Source organism: Cucurbitaria berberidis, assembly GCF_010015615.1.
Source record: "Cucurbitaria berberidis CBS 394.84 unplaced genomic scaffold K460scaffold_4, whole genome shotgun sequence".
NCBI lineage: Eukaryota > Fungi > Ascomycota > Dothideomycetes > Pleosporales > Cucurbitariaceae > Cucurbitaria > Cucurbitaria berberidis.
This window is the reverse complement of record NW_024468938.1, coordinates 3,020,454-3,037,324: the sequence shown is the minus strand read 5'-3', so window position 1 is coordinate 3,037,324 and position 16,871 is coordinate 3,020,454. Positions and strand designations below refer to the sequence as shown.

The 16,871-nt window shown below is 52.2% G+C and overlaps 7 protein-coding genes across 7 annotated transcripts; 3 read left to right on the top strand and 4 right to left on the bottom strand.

Annotated features, from left to right (window-relative positions):
- The first annotated feature begins 173 nt into the window (after nt 1-173).
- K460DRAFT_418775 (uncharacterized protein) lies at nt 174-1,891 on the top strand. The gene is made up of 3 exons (XM_040937966.1): nt 174-570; nt 875-959; nt 1,014-1,891. Exons 1-3 carry the CDS (start codon nt 404-406, stop codon nt 1,731-1,733), a joined length of 972 nt encoding a protein of 323 aa, XP_040786337.1. The 5' UTR covers nt 174-403; the 3' UTR covers nt 1,734-1,891.
- A 462-nt stretch (nt 1,892-2,353) lies between these two features.
- K460DRAFT_342306 (protein disulfide isomerase) lies at nt 2,354-4,899 on the top strand. The gene is made up of 2 exons (XM_040931188.1): nt 2,354-2,837; nt 2,900-4,899. The coding sequence occupies exons 1-2, from the start codon at nt 2,714-2,716 to the stop codon at nt 4,420-4,422; spliced, it is 1,647 nt and encodes a 548-aa protein (XP_040786336.1). The 5' UTR covers nt 2,354-2,713; the 3' UTR covers nt 4,423-4,899.
- An 879-nt stretch (nt 4,900-5,778) lies between these two features.
- Nucleotides 5,779-7,107, top strand: K460DRAFT_378830 (uncharacterized protein; the record flags this gene model as incomplete). Its single annotated transcript, XM_040935111.1, has 4 exons — nt 5,779-5,995; nt 6,047-6,506; nt 6,558-6,637; nt 6,701-7,107. The coding sequence occupies 4 exons, from the start codon at nt 5,779-5,781 to the stop codon at nt 7,105-7,107; spliced, it is 1,164 nt and encodes a 387-aa protein (XP_040786335.1).
- Nucleotides 7,108-7,289: 182 nt separating this feature from the next.
- Nucleotides 7,290-8,117, bottom strand: K460DRAFT_357458 (uncharacterized protein; the record flags this gene model as incomplete). Its single annotated transcript, XM_040932033.1, has 1 exon — nt 7,290-8,117. One exon carries the CDS (start codon nt 8,115-8,117, stop codon nt 7,290-7,292), a length of 828 nt encoding a protein of 275 aa, XP_040786334.1.
- An 803-nt stretch (nt 8,118-8,920) lies between these two features.
- Nucleotides 8,921-9,838, bottom strand: K460DRAFT_288299 (mitochondrial carrier protein-like protein; the record flags this gene model as incomplete). The annotated part of the gene is made up of 1 exon (XM_040929038.1): nt 8,921-9,838. One exon carries the CDS (start codon nt 9,836-9,838, stop codon nt 8,921-8,923), a length of 918 nt encoding a protein of 305 aa, XP_040786333.1.
- A 301-nt stretch (nt 9,839-10,139) lies between these two features.
- Nucleotides 10,140-11,868, bottom strand: K460DRAFT_342296 (ras-domain-containing protein). The gene is made up of 5 exons (XM_040931187.1): nt 11,470-11,868; nt 11,368-11,416; nt 11,298-11,314; nt 10,848-11,231; nt 10,140-10,782 (listed from the first exon to the last, which is right to left on the bottom strand). Exons 1-5 carry the CDS (start codon nt 11,519-11,521, stop codon nt 10,610-10,612), a joined length of 675 nt encoding a protein of 224 aa, XP_040786332.1. The 5' UTR covers nt 11,522-11,868; the 3' UTR covers nt 10,140-10,609.
- Nucleotides 11,869-12,665: 797 nt separating this feature from the next.
- Nucleotides 12,666-16,334, bottom strand: K460DRAFT_150846 (uncharacterized protein). The gene is made up of 4 exons (XM_040926812.1): nt 15,156-16,334; nt 14,664-15,105; nt 13,217-14,610; nt 12,666-13,140 (listed from the first exon to the last, which is right to left on the bottom strand). The coding sequence occupies exons 1-4, from the start codon at nt 16,209-16,211 to the stop codon at nt 12,856-12,858; spliced, it is 3,177 nt and encodes a 1,058-aa protein (XP_040786331.1). The 5' UTR covers nt 16,212-16,334; the 3' UTR covers nt 12,666-12,855.
- Nucleotides 16,335-16,871: the final 537 nt, after the last annotated feature.

Sequence of the window (16,871 nt, the reverse complement as noted above, 5' to 3'; positions counted from 1 at the left end):
ATGTTTGTCTGTGATGCTACTCATCGACGTTACTAGAATTATTCCCGTCATTCCGTAGCGTGTCCTGTTCAGATCGTTGGGACCAATGGGTGGCAGAAGTGTCCCGGGCATCGTCATCAAGCAGTGTTACCCCCACCGGCTTCCCCAAACAGCTCACCCCGCAGCGCATCGTGCGGACGGCACGACAACACGTGTGGGCTTTTCGTGTCGTCCACCGGATAAATTGGCAAATTTGCCGTTAGTACTATTAGCATACCGATGAAATCCGCGGTGGCGCGGGAATAGGATATATATCGCCTACTTAGAGTCAAGCATAGTCACTTCTAAATTGATTCGCGACCTTGGAAGAACGAGGAGAGAAGATAACCAAGTTATTTGCGCTCGCCCAAACAAATCCGACAGCATGGCAAACGCAGAAGACCAATACAAACTCTCGCAAGAGCAAACAGACCACTTTCTCGAACATGGTTGGATCAAATTATCAAATTGCTTCACGCGCGAACAAGCCGACGGTCTCAAATCGACACTATGGACACGTTTAGGCATGGATCCGAACGATATCTCAACATGGTAAGTTACCACGATCTGTCACCAGGCCCTGCGATAATCTGTGAAAGATCCTAGCATTGGCACATCCCTCACTCTTGAAGGCAAACTTTGAGCTTGGATAGCTTCAAATTATAATGCAGCTGCTAAGTTAGCAATTGCACTATAGTACGAAGAGCCTCTACTACGTGAAAGGCGAGGAGTAGTTACTCTACCCTTAAGCTTGATTTGAGTAGGGAGGCGGTCGACCACGGGTTATGGCAGGGTCTGGTGCCGCATTGATCTGCAGCGTGTTGAGCCCTCTCAATCAGAACTTACACCATGATAGGCATACTGAACGCACCAACATGCCTTTCTTTAATGAATTCGTTGTCTCTGAATTCGCACCCAAAGCTTGGGGAGGCATATGCTCGGTACGAAGAAGCTCTGGATGCGCTCACTAGGCTATAAATGCTAAGATGTTTTAGCTACTCGGAGGCTCGTCACACGTCGACTCCAATGCCTCCACCTGGAAAGACGGGTTTATTGTCAATCTTGGTACACCTGCTGGCCACAACACCGTAATCAAGCCGCAAGAGCTGCCTGGTTGGCACGTCGACGGCGACTTCTTCGTACACTACCTCGACTCACCCGAGCAAGCGCTACTTGTTATCCCACTGTGGTCTGATATCCTAGAAGGGGGAGGAGGAACGTTTATATGCCCTAGAGCGATCGACACTGTGGCCAAGCATTTGTACGAGCATCCCGAAGGTGTATCACCACGTATGACGCCGCGGGCGATGAATCCGCAGTTTAAGCAGGAACACGGGCTGAAGTGGTTCAACGACCTTGCAGCGTCAATGCCAGACGAAGCTTTTGTAGAAGCCACAGGCGTTGTTGGAGACGTATATCTTCTGCATCCACTGATGTTGCACTCGGCAAGTAACAATCAATTACGAAAGGTCAGGGTGATTACGAATCCGCCGGTGAGTGTGAAGGAGCCATTTGTCTTTGATCGAGGATACGGCAATTACAGCGTCGTTGAGCAAAAGACAATGAAGGCACTTGGCAAAAATAGGCTCGAAGGGTGGAAGATCCAAGCTGAGAGACAAAGGATTGTGCCAGAGAGGGTGAGAATCCAGGAGGAGATGAAGCGGAAAGAAGAAGAACGGCTGAGAAGATTGAGGGAGGTAGAGACTGTGGCCTGAAGCCTAGAGGTTTTTGCGGTACGATCAATCTGCTGTTCGGGGTTACATGAAATTGCTTGGCTGGACGAGACTATGATGGATGAAACTAGAGAGAGTGCGCTGAGAGCTTGTTCACTATCGACGAACTCTTTCATAGAAAATTAACTTTGACTCGGCCGTCCAGGTTATTTGACGTCGTTGCAACGAAGAGCTACAAAAGATAGATGAGGCCATCAGTGGGATTAGGTCAGGTGATGACTGCTAGCTAACAACTTATACGAGACCCTGGAAACGTGGTCAATAGTCTACCGCTTTGGTATGATGGTGACTATGACTATCCATGGATAGCGGCCACTTTCCAGTGGAGTTGAGCCTATTCTTTCCGGGTTCCAACACTAGCCAACATTACGGTTCCCGAATCTTCCACGCGATTAGTGACCCCATTGACAATGCTGGATCAGCGTGGTCAAGAAAGGGAAAAATGTCAACAGGCGAGCACAGTCCGCTGTAAGCGCCGAGTGGGTAAGTGAGAACACCTGGCCTCCTGTGGAGGTGATGCTTACTTAGGTCTGTATATTAATAATATGATTTAGGATCTGCAAAGGCGGCAGGCCGGCGAGCAGAGGGAGAAAACGACAGGAAATAGCTACCACATCCTAGCGAAAAGGTGGCTATGCACATGGAACGGCGGGTAAGGGTGTTCGCAGGAGGCCAACGTGTCCAATACAGCGGCGAAGTTGAACCAGGGGTGGCTGTGGTGTGGTGCAGGTGGTGGTGGTGGTGGTGACCCTGGGCTTGGCAGCAGACTCACCGCGGGCATCTCAGCCGCTAAGCTGATTCGAAGGGCCACCTGTCTTCCACAGTCTCCACGCCACAGGTTCCGCCCAAATAAAAGCCCGCCTGCCAGCTCCTCTGCTACACCATCTCCCCACTGCTTGTAGAGGATCCTCGACCTCCACTTGCTTCCCTTTTACTCCAATTGCATCGTCACCTCGTGCAACATGAAGTATACCACCATTTGCGCCGCCTTCTTCGCGGCTGTTGCTGCTGCCTCGGATGTCAAGCAGCTCAACAAGGACACGTTCAAGACCTTTATTGAGGAGAACGACCTCGTCCTCGCCGAGTGTAAGTTCTTGCCTACCTATCCACGTTCCTCTAGTCAATTGCAATCCTGACACACGTAACAGTCTTCGCGCCCTGGTGCGGCCACTGCAAGGCCCTCGCCCCCGAGTACGAGACAGCTGCCACCACGCTGAAAGAGAAGGACATTGCCCTTGTCAAGGTCGATTGCACAGAGGAGACCGACCTGTGTCAGGAATATGGCGTCGAGGGTTACCCCACCCTCAAGGTCTTCCGTGGCCCTGAGAACGTCTCGCCCTATGGCGGCCAGCGCAAGGCCGATAGCTTGATCTCCTACATGACCAAGCAGGGCCTCCCTGCTGTCTCCGACGTCACCAAGGACACCCTCGCCGAGTTCAAGACGGCTGACAAGGTCGTCCTCGTCGCCTACTTCGCTGCGGATGACAAGGCCTCCAACGAGACCTTCACTTCAGTCGCCAACGGCCTCCGTGACAACTACCTTTTTGGTGCGACCAACGACGCTGCCCTCGCCAAGGCCGAGGGTGTCAAGCAGCCCGGCCTGGTCCTCTACAAGTCTTTCGACGATGGCAAGGACGTCTTCACCGAGAAGAAGTTCGATGCGGACGCCATCCGCGAGTTCGCAAAGGTCGCTGCTACCCCGCTTATCGGCGAGGTTGGCCCTGAGACCTATAGCGCATACATGAGCGCTGGCATCCCTCTCGCCTATATCTTCGCTGAGACGCCCGAGGAGCGCGAAGAGTTTGCCAAGGAGCTCAAGCCCCTCGCCCTCAAGCACAAGGGCGCCATCAACTTCGCAACCATTGACGCCAAGTCCTTCGGCCAGCACGCTGGTAACCTCAACCTCAAGGTCGGCACCTGGCCCGCTTTCGCTATCCAGCGCACGGACAAGAACGAGAAGTTCCCCTTTGACCAGGAGAACAAGATCACCGAGAAGGCTATCGGCACTTTTGTCGAGGAATTCCTCGCTGGCAAGGTCGAGCCCAGCGTCAAGTCTGAGCCCATCCCAGAGTCACAGGACGGCCCCGTCACCACCATCGTCGCCAAGAACTACAACGACGTCGTCATCAACAACGACAAGGACGTTCTCGTAGAGTTTTACGCCCCGTGGTGCGGTCACTGCAAGGCTCTTGCCCCCAAGTACGAGGAGCTCGGCCAGCTCTACGCTTCAGAGGAGTTCAGCAAGCTCGTTACCATCGCCAAGGTTGACGCTACTGCTAATGACGTACCCGATGAAATTCAGGGCTTTCCCACCATCAAGCTCTTCCGCGCTGGAAAGAAGGACTCGCCTGTCGACTACTCCGGCTCGCGAACCGTTGAGGACCTCGTTACCTTCATCAAGGAGAACGGCTCACACAAGGTCGCAGCCGTCTTCGAGGAGGCCGTTGAGGAGGCCACTGAGAAGCTCGCGGAGCAAGCCAAGGCTGCAACCGAGAATGTCAAGGACGGCGCTGAGAAGGTTGCCGAGTCTGCCAAGTCAGGCGCTGAGAAGGCCACAGACTCTGTCAAGTCGGCTGCATCAGAGGCCACTAAGAGCGCTAGCTCGGCTGCATCAGAGGCAACCAAGGCTGCGAAGAGCGCAGTCGCCGAAGAGGAGCACGACGAGTTGTAGTCGTGTTGCTTTTGCTTTTGCTTCCTTACTTTGATGGCGCTACGTGTACAAGTACCCTTCAGCATTTGAACGCATTCATATACTGTGGTATATGAATAAAAGACTTATGAGATACATGGAGGACATGGGTTTCCTTTCTGGGATGGTTTTGGGATAGCGAATAGTAGCGAATAGCTCAATGGAGTTCTGGTTCACTTCTTCACCAACTCTCGTCCTGAAACGGTGATTGTGATTACATGTGATGATATGTACTCGCTTGCATAGCCGCGCCTACTAATGTACTTGAAGAGGAAATCCACTCATCGCCTGGCACATGGAGGTGGTTCGAGCGCAACTTCAGACTTGAGACGTTTCATTCCACACATCGACAACTTGATGCTTGTCTTCACTTTACGTAGACGAGGTTCAACGAATAAAGATTTCCTGCAACTGGCACTGGCAAACAGCAATTCCTCGCATAAGAAAGTTGTCTGCCAGCCTCAGCTCAAAAAGTCCACTGTGTCCTGTCTGTTCTCCCTTATAGCTCACAATTTGCAGGCGCTAAATTCTCAAACTATTGATCTACAGATCTCCATGCCGAGAGTCATGCACAAAGCTACCCTCTCAAGAGCACATGAGTCTTCTTGCCTGCACACGCCACCGTGAACTTATTCGCAAGCGAGTGTGGTCACCCTTCGGTACCTGGTCATGCACGGCTGCAGGAACCCGTGTTTCGAGTGGGCTATTGGTTGTTCAGCGGCATCGCGCTTGATAGGATCTCAGCACACAACTTGTCTCGAGTCGACGAAATTTGTTACCTCTTGGCAAACTCATGAGCGCAATTTCAGTGATGGTGCTCCCTACGATCGACTACGACGTTCAATAAGCTTTGCCTACTTTCACTGCTGCTTAGCACCTGAGAATATATCCGACGCCCTAAGATGCAGCAACAGGCGTCGGCTGTGGCATATCAGTCTACTTGTATCCTAGGAACGAACCCCAGAGCTCAAGCCCCACAAGCTGGGTGCGATGCAGGCTCTCTCTAACATACGTACGATACCCGTTTCATCCAAGTCTTCTGTGGGCTTCTCTTGCATATTATTGATCACCTATTTGACCGCATCTATGCCACTTCTTCCTAGATTTCTTCAACCAATAGAGTCACTGCGAACATAGGACAAGCGTATTGGTACATTATCGTGCTTGATCCTTCCGCCCTGTTCTACAATAGCGTTCAATCCCTCCCCGCACGGGTACCCTTGGTATTCGATCAAAGCCCTACCCAGTGATCGTCTTTCCGCTCTTGTAGTCGCTCGTTCAGCTTTTCTATTCGTCACTCGCTTCTATGTGGCCCTGGTAGCCCTCTTTTACCTTTCAATGGCTGACTTGTCTATCATCACCTCGCCAGCTTTTCTGGCCGAGGATAGAGGTCCAACGGTCACCGCGACTGCCTCCCTAATGATCATATTCTGCACCCTGTTTGTAGGTATGAGATACTACGCTCGTTATTTGGCCAATACATCCTTCAAAGCCGAGGATGTCATCATTCCTTTTGCCTGGCTGGCCGAGATTGGGATTTGCATCGTCAGCATCGGTACGTATATCCGCGATCTCACAATGACCCCCGGGCTGATTGTCCACCCAGTCATGGTTGAAAAGGCAGGAACAGGCCGACATATGGCTCTCATCCTATCCACCGACCCCGCCAAAATCCCTGAACACTTCAAAGGCATCATGGTACAGGAAGTCCTCCATCCGGCCGCTGTTGCGTTCCCAAAGCTTACCGTTGTCTTACTGTACCTGCACATCTTGACCAACAGATACGAGCGTTTCGTGGCCAAGCTACTCATCTTTCTAATCTTTGCGACTTGGTTTTCGTTTACAATTGCGGTAATGTTCCAATGTAAGCCATTTGCCTTCAATTGGGATAAGACCATTCCAGGTGGCAAGTGCTTCAATGTCCAGTTTTTTTCCAACAGCTCCAGCGTCCCAAATATTGCAACCGGTTTGGCGGTGCTAGTGCTTCCGTCGAGGGTACTCTGGGGTTTGAGAATTAGCATTGGCAGAAAAGTAGGACTATTGTTAATCTTCTTGACAGGTAGCGTGTGAGTGCTGAGCGACACTATTCTCTAACGTGAGGCGACTGACAAAATCAGGGGTATAATAGCATCTATCATTCGCACCATGATCTTTGCTGACACGCTGGCAAATGCTGGACCATTGACCGACGTGACCTGTACGTCAACACAACTCCTCCCACGACTTTGTTTTGTTGACTTGCTAACAATGAACGACGCAGACAACCACGTCTCGCTCATCGACTGGACTATTATCGAGCCCGGAATGTATCTACTCTCTACATGCGCACTCTCTTTCAAGCCTCTCTTCCGCATGTTGGCCAAATCGCTGCATCTCCAAGCTTTCATCACACACACAAGATCGACCTTCGCCGAGACTAGGTCGTACGTGAAGAAAACAACAGCGTCAACACAGGAAGACACGTACCATATGGATCAAATGAGGAATGCAAGAGTAGGCAAGTTTCATCGGTTGAGCGAGGATAGTGCTAGTGATACTACGGGTCACAAGAGGATCGAGGTATTGGTTACGAAGACGATTGAGATGGACTCGGAGACTAGGAGTGAAGACGAGGAGTGGAGAAAGATTGATGTGGAGAGGGGGCAATATGGACGTGGAGTTGTGTAAGATCTGTTTTGATGTATTTTCTGATGAGTAAAATCCGACGCATACGAACAGGATCTTAAATGGAAGCTGCCGAGGCGATGCTCTGCGGGTGGATGAATTCTAGGTCTCTGCAAGAAAGATGATAGTAAGCTTCCCTGTATCTCGCAGCTGGATTGTTCCCACTCCTACTTCCAAGTACCTTCTCATGCTGTTCCTTGTTTTTCACTTTCACACTTCCCAGCTTGTTTATTTACCCCATCGCTACTCTCTTCTCTTCGACTGGACTCCTTTCCTACTCCCTCATCCGCCGCCTTTTGGCTACTGATCTCTCCTCCTCCCTCCACACAGGCTTCAGCTTCTCCTGTTGGCTTATCCCACTCCTTCACCTCTACCACTTCCACCACATCCATCAAACCACCCCTCTCATGGGCTCCCATCAACGCAGAAAGTTCGGCGGCAGTCGTGTACTGGAAAGTATGCCGTTGGTTCTGGTGACCAACTGGACTTGGCGCGGATGGTGCTGGAGAGGCGAGCGGTTGGACGGCGGATGAACGGCGTTTCGAAATGGAAAACGTCGGCCTCAATGACCTCGTGGCGTTCGCTGCCCCATTGGCTGCAACAGTGTTTGTGGCAAAGGAAAAGTAATCGGCGGGCGCGGTGTACCTTATTGAGCCCAGATATGACCTCCGAAACGTGGATGCTGAAGATGAAGAGCTTGAGGTTTTGTTTCGCTTGTCGAGGGGGGAGTGGATGTATGTTTGTGTTGTAGGCTTGAAGAGAGCGAGGGCATCTGAGGGCGGTGAAGATGAAGGAGGGATTTGCGAAGTGGGTGAGGGTGCCGTTGCTAAGCTGTGTGAAGATGATGACGATGTTGGTGGTGGTGTCGGCGTGGGCGTGGGTATCCCTGATAGTGACTTGTCTTTCTTCAGGCCATCCCTCCACTTCCTCAGCGTTGTTCTAAAACCCGTCCACCCTCCGTTCTTGTGAATTTCCTCTGTCGCAATTTGCGTCTGTGTCTGTGTCTGTGCCATCGTGTCGCAGGATGTCTCCCTGCTATCGCTATGCTTGGAATCCCAAATTGTTGCTTATGGTTGGGAAGAAAATCAATCGACAGTCAAATAAAAACGCAAGCAAAAAGAGGGAAAAAGTAGGGAATAAACGGTTGCGGCCCGCGAGTGGCTCGCGGCGGGAATTGACTCGTGATATTCGCCTCTCAAGGCCGTATTGACCCCTGCATCTTGCGGGGGTTCAAAGCACATGGCAGATGCATGTCTAACCGTTTAACAGTGGATACGACAGTGCCACAAGCCATCAATGAATCAGGATTCGGTCCGGTCTGACGTGTATTGGAAGATCACTCCAGGTCCATGATTGACCAACTAGGTTCAGAATATTACATTCAGTCTTATTGACCTTCTAGAACAAGACGAGATGACCATGTCGCATGAGAGACACGTGGGTACGGAGGAAAATAAGGCGGTCGCGTGTGAATGGAAATAACGCGTGTTGGAGAGACACGGCACGGACACGGGCGGAACCTGATTCGCTAGGGCTTCCTTCAATATCGACTTGGCAAATGGCAAACTTCCGTGCGTATGAGATGGACCGTGATAGTGGACCGAAGTGGGCTGTCTAGCAACGGGGATACGGAGAGAGAGCCAGTGTGTCGGGATAGAGCCCACTCATTCTGATAATGGGCTTCAACACGTGTATCTACTAACAAGGTCTTCAAGCGCGCATGCTACGTCGCAAGCACGATTCTCTTTACCCTTTGAACGCGATGGGATTGACAACGAGGCTTCGTGTGTATCTCACCACTCTTTATCTTTCCTCCTCAAGAGATGAAACGCATAGTGACTTCGACAGTCGCAAACGTTCCTGCACTTACGGGGAGAGCGCGCAGTAATGTCGGACCGATTCCCCTCCAAAACCCGCCCATGCCCTCAGCTCTCCACACTTTCGCAAAGCAATCTCTCATACTCTTGTACTTTTGCGCCTCTCCAAACCCATCACTTTGCATCTTGCTCTTGACCACATCAAACGGATAGCTACTGATCCAGAGCATCTCGCCAGCAAGGCCACCATAAAACGCGATTTTCCAGGTACTGATTTGGTCACGGGCGATGTGGTTGCGGGCCGCGTCCGCGTTCATGAGGTACTCAAAGGTAGTGAACCACACGCCGTAGGCTTGTGCTTCGCGGAGAAAGGTTACGGCTGTGCCGCGGTAGACGCCGCCGAGCACGCCTTGGTGTGCGGAGAGTTTGCGGACACAGTCGATCGGGCCATTGTACAGGCGATTGGCGCCGTGGGGCTGCGTCTGCAGTCTGATACGGATATGCTCGATAGGACTTGACAGTGCCGTATTCGCGATACCAGCAAATGCACCGGCAGCGTAGTACTGAGAGTAGGACAGCTGTGCATTCCCGGTTTTCGCCTTGTTTTGAGCTTCAAAGGCGCGGCGCGCGTAGTGGAAGCCGCCAAATTGGACGGATACACATGCACCGATTCCGATGAGGGGTGTGAGAGTGCCCTTGTAGAAAGCGAGTGCTCCTTCATTTTGGTAGATTTTTGTGGCGGCATCGAGGGCGCCTGAGTATTGCGAGGTGGTTTGCAATCGGACTTTGACAATGTCAAATGGTTGACCCAGAAGCACTTGTGCTACGCCACCAACGGCACCTGCGAAAAGATCTTTCAACGTCCTTTGCAGACCGCCTTGCTCCGGGGTCTCGTGTTCAAGGTGTGGTTTAGACATCGAGGCCGAGTTCCTTCTCTTGACGATTTATTAGTGGCTTTCCGTTGTCGCTCACCACCTCCAAGTCCTTATCAGCCACGTGTACGAAGCCCGACTTCGGGTCTCCTCGAAATTCTGCGTCACTTCCTGCTCTTCTCTCTCTCTTGCCAAAGGCTCAATTGAAATCGCTTGATGCTCACGTAGTCAACGGGAGAGCAAGAATTTGGGAAATGTGTTGAAGACGAAAACCAATGGCGTGCTTGCGCACAGACGCGCTTGTGTTGTGACCTTCGATAGCCGATAGCTGGCTGCATTTCATAACACCATCATCATTCGTACCAAATCAGTCAAATTTCATGACAAACGTTTATACTGTCAACTGGTATAAATACACATTACTCTTGGTCGGATTGTACATCAACTAGAAGATGTACAAGAACAACACGACCAACCCACCAGCTTCTATCCAACAACGTATTTGAAAGAGCGCCGTACCCTGCCTGGTATATCCAAACGCTGGTTCTGTACTTTTACAACCGAAAATATGTCTTTAGTGACGTCTCTGACGTCTTCTTGATAGCACGGCCCGCGGGCTATCCAAAAAAAAACCCCAAGCAAAGGTGCAAAGCAGCAACGCTTCAGGTGATATGTGTGTAAACATGGTAGATCATGCTCGTGCAAACCGTCTCAACTCCCTTCTTATTCTTACACAGTAGAAATCCAAGTCGTTTTCGATGTCGATCCCGTATTGAATGTCGTCCGATCAGATCGTCCAAGGTCGTGATTTTGAGACTACCAGCACTTGAGCTTGTTCCAAAAGCTCTCTTTCGGCGCTTCGTCGCCCTTTTCTTGTGCGTTATACGACGCGAATTCGCTCTCCTTGGGGGGAGGCAGAGCAGCGGTTCGGTGCGCAGGGCCATCACCTGCAGCGAGTCGCCGTGCTTCTACTACTCGGCGTACGAGCACTATATTGAGTCAGCATATGCCTGTCCCTCTACCATGTCGCAATCCCTTCACGGGGTTCACTCACGAGCAAAGGTCTCCTCAATATTCACCATCTCGCGCGCACTCGTCTCCATAAATCCACACTTCCGTGCCCTCGCCCAATCTAGGCCGTCCCTAGCGCTCACCTTCCTCTGGCCTTGCAAATCGCACTTGTTTCCCGCTACAATCTTGACCGGTGCCACTTTCCCACTATCCATTCGAGTCTCGGTTTCAATGTCGATCATCTCCATGAAGTATTCGAGCGCATCGAGCGAGTTTGCGCTAGTGATGTCGTAGACGAGGAGGAAGGCATCGGATTGTAGGTTGGAGGCGGCCCAGAGCCCGCGATATTCCTCCTGCCCAGCGGTATCGGTGAGCATTAGGTAGTAGGGGATGCCGTCTATGGTACGAGTTACAGAGTACGAGTCCTCTGTTTGGATGTATTAGTTGCTGGGATGGAGCGCGATTGGGGCTATAGGCGCATGGGAGATTGTACCTATTGTTGGATCGTATCTGTAGGTTGGCGCATTAGTAACGGTCCTGTGACTCGAGTGGCCGCGACTTACTCTGATGTCCATTGACTCCTCACCAACCGTAGTGTAATTGAGCTCTTTCCTGCCCTCGAATCAGCCGCCATTCGCTCACGTCTCCACAAGCTATGCGCATACCGCATCCTCCGTCACCGCACACCGTGATGGTTATCCTGTTGTTCTCGTCCATGACGCCCTCCTCTTTCGCGGTACAATACGGATTGCAGTCGCGTGTTCTACGTCTGGGGTTTCGCGCGTATTGCCAGTTCCTATTTGAATTGATGTCTTGAACACCTTGGGAAGGCCGATATCGTCACGATCGTCGTCGAAATCGCATGCACATGCAAGCGGGCAGATCAAGTCGTGGATCAAAAACGGATCGCGCACTGAAGCAATGATCCGGCACAGGATTGGCCTGGGTTCTTGGGAGAAGGGAAAAGAAATGAGCGGCGATCCTCTCGTATCTGGGCTTGACTGCGCTCGTCAAACGTCACCCTTGCCCAGCCAGGTCGCGAAGTCGGAAAGGTGCCCAAGACGCATAGACCATCGAGTCTAGACAGAGCAGCCCCGGCAAAAGCACAGCTATAGCCAGGTACAGGACCCCACTTTAATCCCGCTGTGTGTTTGTCACCTTCCGTCTTCGTCGTCACCGAAGTCGCTATCCTGTTCTTCCTTGGTCGCTATCCCCGTCGGTTGATGATAACACAATTCGATACATATACTCCCAAGAAGTACCCGAAACCCAGTCACTCAACGAGCCGTCAAGCGAGCCCCGGCGGGGATGCGGCCCCCCCTGATAGCCGGGAACCTGCAGTTCCCCTTGCCCTTGTACTACGCCGCCTCGAACAATGACATGTATGCACCAGCTCAACGCCTCATCACCTGGCATCACGAATCGAATTGCGCCTTGCCTTCCCGTGCCCTTCGTTTAGCCCTACCGCCCTCCGTGATGGCATTTCTGCTACACGTGCGTTTCGTGAAGCGACCTGACGCCACATCAAGGGTTGGGTCAAGCCGTGGAAAGTGCGTCGAGAGACTCGTGAATCACACGAAGGAGGAGGAGGATGATGATGATGATGATGAACTGTTTGGTTTGTTTGTTTGTTCAACGCCTCGCATTGAGAGCATCTTCATACGTATGTAGCATTTTTGTAAACGCTGACTCTAATATACAGGGCTTACTTGCATCAACCAACCGCCTAGGTACTCTCCCAGTGTAACCAGCCAACATGTACATTGATTCTCAGCAACACAGACCCGCCCAATCATCAACATGCTAGTAATGGCCCCAAAACTGCCGGCCCGCCAATTGCTATACAATGCCGCGATTTCATCGCCCAGTAACAAATATACAACGTCGTCCAATCAGCCGGCAACTGTGAAATATCTACATCTATCCATACCTTGTCGAGAGAGAAAAGTCGAAAAATAATTGCGCTAGGGGTATCGTTCATACTACAGGCAACTGACCAGACCGAGTATGGGAAGAAAAGATCCAAAAGAAGAAACAATTGGTCATGGTCGTCACTCCGGCTCGGTAACCTCATCAATCATCGGAGGAAGGACGAAGCATTGTGAAGCAGCCATGTCTGTCCGCGCCGTCTTGGCCGCGTGAGACTCGCCAGCAGTGCCCTGATGAGGCGACATTTTGGTAGGTTGGGCCAGCGTCGAAGGCACAGACGGCTGCTGCCCTGTCTCGGGGGAGGCGTGAGTTAGCATGGATAGATGGCTCGGGTGGTGTCGCGGCGAGATACTCTTCTTGCTCCTTTCGCTTGCTGCCGACGACGTTCTTGGTGATACACGGCCTTGCTATTGAGAGTATGACTATTAGCTTCCCGTCTGTTGCTGGGGACATTAGATAGATCGCGAACGCGCAACTACTCACCTGCTTTGCCCATCGCAAGCCACAAGAGTTGCAGAGATCCCGCTTGCCAGACGGACCCCTTCGCCACTCGGGCGTTGTTCTTGTATGGCAGTTTGCGCAGTCCTTTTGCATTTGACCTGCACCTTTTCTTCGTTTTCTCTTCTTCTTGGCTGCGAGTAGGCTCTGCACCTCTTCTGCCAAGTATCGATTGCGCTTCTCCATCTGCCGCAGCTCGTATTGCCAACTAGTACTTCGCGTCGTCTTTAGTTCATCGAAAACATTGTCGTCGGAAGCAAGACTCTGGTCCTGGTGTCCTAGTGGCAGTCCATTGTGGCCAGCATACGTGGCCGGTTGTTCGTCCGTGGTCACAAAAAGAGGGTTAGTCGATGCGGTTATTGAAGTGTTGGACCCGGTAGTCCCGGCCATGGATGCAGCATGTGGTGATCCTCCAGAGTACTGTGTCGGTAGTGAGTGTTGAGACTCTCCAGACTGTCGGTCTTTGTTATTCGACGTGTACATTGAGGGTCGACTGGTGCTACTATTCCTCGAATACTTGAGTAGCCGTGTTTGTCCAACCACAAAGGTTGGTTTCTGGCCCTCGACGGCGTCTCCGGGATAGATTGTGGTGAATGCTTGGAGGACCTGACCTCTCTTGTTGATCATCTCGTGCTTCACTTCACCCTTCCTTCCACCTCGTGCGAGCTCCAAGATACGTCCAAAGTTCACCTTGGACTCTTGACGCATAAGTGACTGGATACTAGTACCGACGAGGTCTTCGGGCTGTTTATCAAGAAGCTGACGAATGTTAGACGAGACGAACAGGAACATGCCCGACGTAGACATTTTGGTCCACAGCTCGTTGTCGCCAACACCGCCCGATTCGCGTACGATGGTTTTGCTGAGTGTGTACACCGGGCGTTCGCGACCGACCAAGATGATGCATTTCCGGCCTTTACCTTGGTCAGTATGTAGTGAGCCATGGCCCTCGAACCACATGTATCCACTCTTCTTCCTTCGGATCCGGAATACTACGTTTACTGACGCGCCACTGGTCGTCTCCTTCAACTCCCTGGTGACTGGTACAATGTCGCTGGGATGGCACACAGATGACAATGCTGTACCAACCAACTCACTGGGGTCGTACTCGAGGATTCTACTACTAGCGGGCGACAGGTATAAGAATAGCCCCTTGAGAGACAGTACGTGGACAACATCGTCGCTGTTCTCCAGGAGGACCTTGTCCCAGATACGTCTCGTCATTTCCGAGTCTCCAGATCCACTATAGGTAGCAAGCACTTGAGAAACTTCGTCCTTGGAAATGGTCTGCCCTTGCTCAGGTAGCGGCTTGTGGTGGTCGTTGAAGACGTAACTAGGTATCGACATTCCGCGCTGGTAGTTGATCCGAAACGACCCGTCTACCACATGGTTAGTTCATACGTTGGCATTGACGAGCAGCAAGCATGCCTACCCGAGTTCTTGTTCGTCATAGCTCCCGGTTGCTCTACGAGGTCGACTTGGAAACCAACATAGTATTTCATGGTACCCCCGGCTTCCCAAGCAATGGGAATCATGGTGAGGAGGTTCATAAATGGCTGTCCACCTCGTCTGTAATTGATCAAGCTGATCTGTGCTTCGGACCTGTTATCGACCATGTTCTTCAAATACAAGACAGAGTCGTCGTCGACGTAGTTGCGCTTGATACCGGCTTCTACTTTACCATCCGGCGACTGGAGAAATCGGCAATTCCTTCCCAGAATCATATGTCTGGTGTAGCCAGTGAGGCGCTCAAAGTTCTCTGAGCAATATACGATGGGGACATCGTCCATTTCGGCGTCACATACAACAAAGGCACACGATAAATCTACAGATCCTATATCAATCTGGGGCTCAGGTCTCGTGGCTACGCGCATCTAGGATGGTTAGCCTTCAAGGCGGATGTTTTTCGTGTAGCAAGACATACTAGTACACCAAGCATGTCAAAGCCCGTTGAAGAGTAAGCGTTCTTGAACTGAGCCTTGGTATGAGGCTTTGGTTTCATCGTTGAAGGGAACCCGCTCGCCGGAGGCGCCCATGAAGGTTTGTAGTCCCCCAGCTTCTTGTTGGCGGTGTCCTTGGATATGGCTTGGGTTGGGTTGAGCGCTGCAGGTTGCTGTTGCTGTAGCGTAGCGAGGCCCAATTGTGTTGGAACACTGCTAGACGAACGTTGCTCGCTTGCGGGTCTGGAGTTGGATCGGAGACTGTTTTGGTCCAGACTACCTGCGCGACTGGGGAAGCCAGACCCGCTTGAGAGAGCTTCTGGGGTGTTGCTCGAAGGTGGCTTAGTGTATCGGTCTGAAGATTGCATTGCGGACATTTTCCTGTCCTGGAGGACGGCGGGCAGCGGTCTTGCAAAGTCTTGATTAAGGGGAGAATCTAGCATTGGGGCATTATATTCATTTGGCGCAAACATGTTCATGTCGGTTGGCACCATGTCGAGCGAGTCGTCCATGTCTAATGGCATAGGCATGGCATTTGGATACGGGCTCATGTCCATGTCGAGGGAGCCCTTTTGGAGCATGGGCGAGGCATATGCCGGGCCCGGAGTAACCATGGTTGAGTACGGGGAGTTTTGACTTTGGAACTGGGTGTTTATGGCGAGATTGGGAGCGGGAGGCCTGTCATTCGACATGGCGGTAGTGGTTCCTGGAAAAGCGGTGTGGTTGCGCATCATGCCGTCCATGGCAGCAGTGGTGGACATGTCGAATTGAAACCCGTCGACGGTGCCGCCATCCGGGTCGCCAAAGTTCATCATGGACAATCGCCTAGTATCTGGACGGCCCATTTGCATGTGCGGCTGTCTAGCATAGACAGGCATGCTTCGCCGGCGGTTCTCATTGTCGTTTTGAGCTACGATTGAATCGAGCGACTGGTCTTCGACCATGTTGAAGGTGTTCATGCCGGCCCCCGTCATATCCATCATGTTGGAACCGTTTTCGCCCCCCGACAAGGGCCGCGTTGGGTATGGATAGCCGTTCATTTCGAGGGTGCGGGAGGAGGTCAAGGGCGTCGGCGCTCAGTGGTCGGGAACAGTGTCTGTGGGCATGAGTTCGCGGTCATCGAGGTTCGCAGCGCCCACGTGAGGGCCAGGGTGCGCCAAACGGAGTGCTTCGTAAGCTCGTTTCCTGGGCTGGCGGAAGAGGAAGAGAAGAGTGGGTTTGAGGCGAGGAAATTCGGACGGGAAGGCCTACTGGGCTTTGCCAGGGGGGTCGAGGACACGATGAGGGCTACTGGCAACGGCTACTAGCAGCCAAGGAAAACACCCGCGCAACGCAGTGAGGGCAAAAGTAGACGAATGGCAACAACGCCAACAGCCGCAGCAACAGCAACAGCAGCAGGATATGCACCGTCTGGGGCAGTTCGCGGAGACACAAGCACGAGCGGAGTGGGGGGTGTGAGGCGGCCAGAAGCGAGCTAGCTATGCCTTTGTGCAATCGATTTGTGAGGAATGCCATATGGGCATCTGCACCGCCTTTGGCCGGCACACCCGCACATGTCTTTTTTTTTTTTTTTAGAATATGATGACGGTTATTTGAGCTGCAGTTCTTGGACGGCCCTGTTCAAGGGAGCCAGCCGCCTGTCCGCCTGTCATGGCCCCCTGTCACAGGCGACCCCCCTCGTCTCTCCCCTCTCCCCGCGG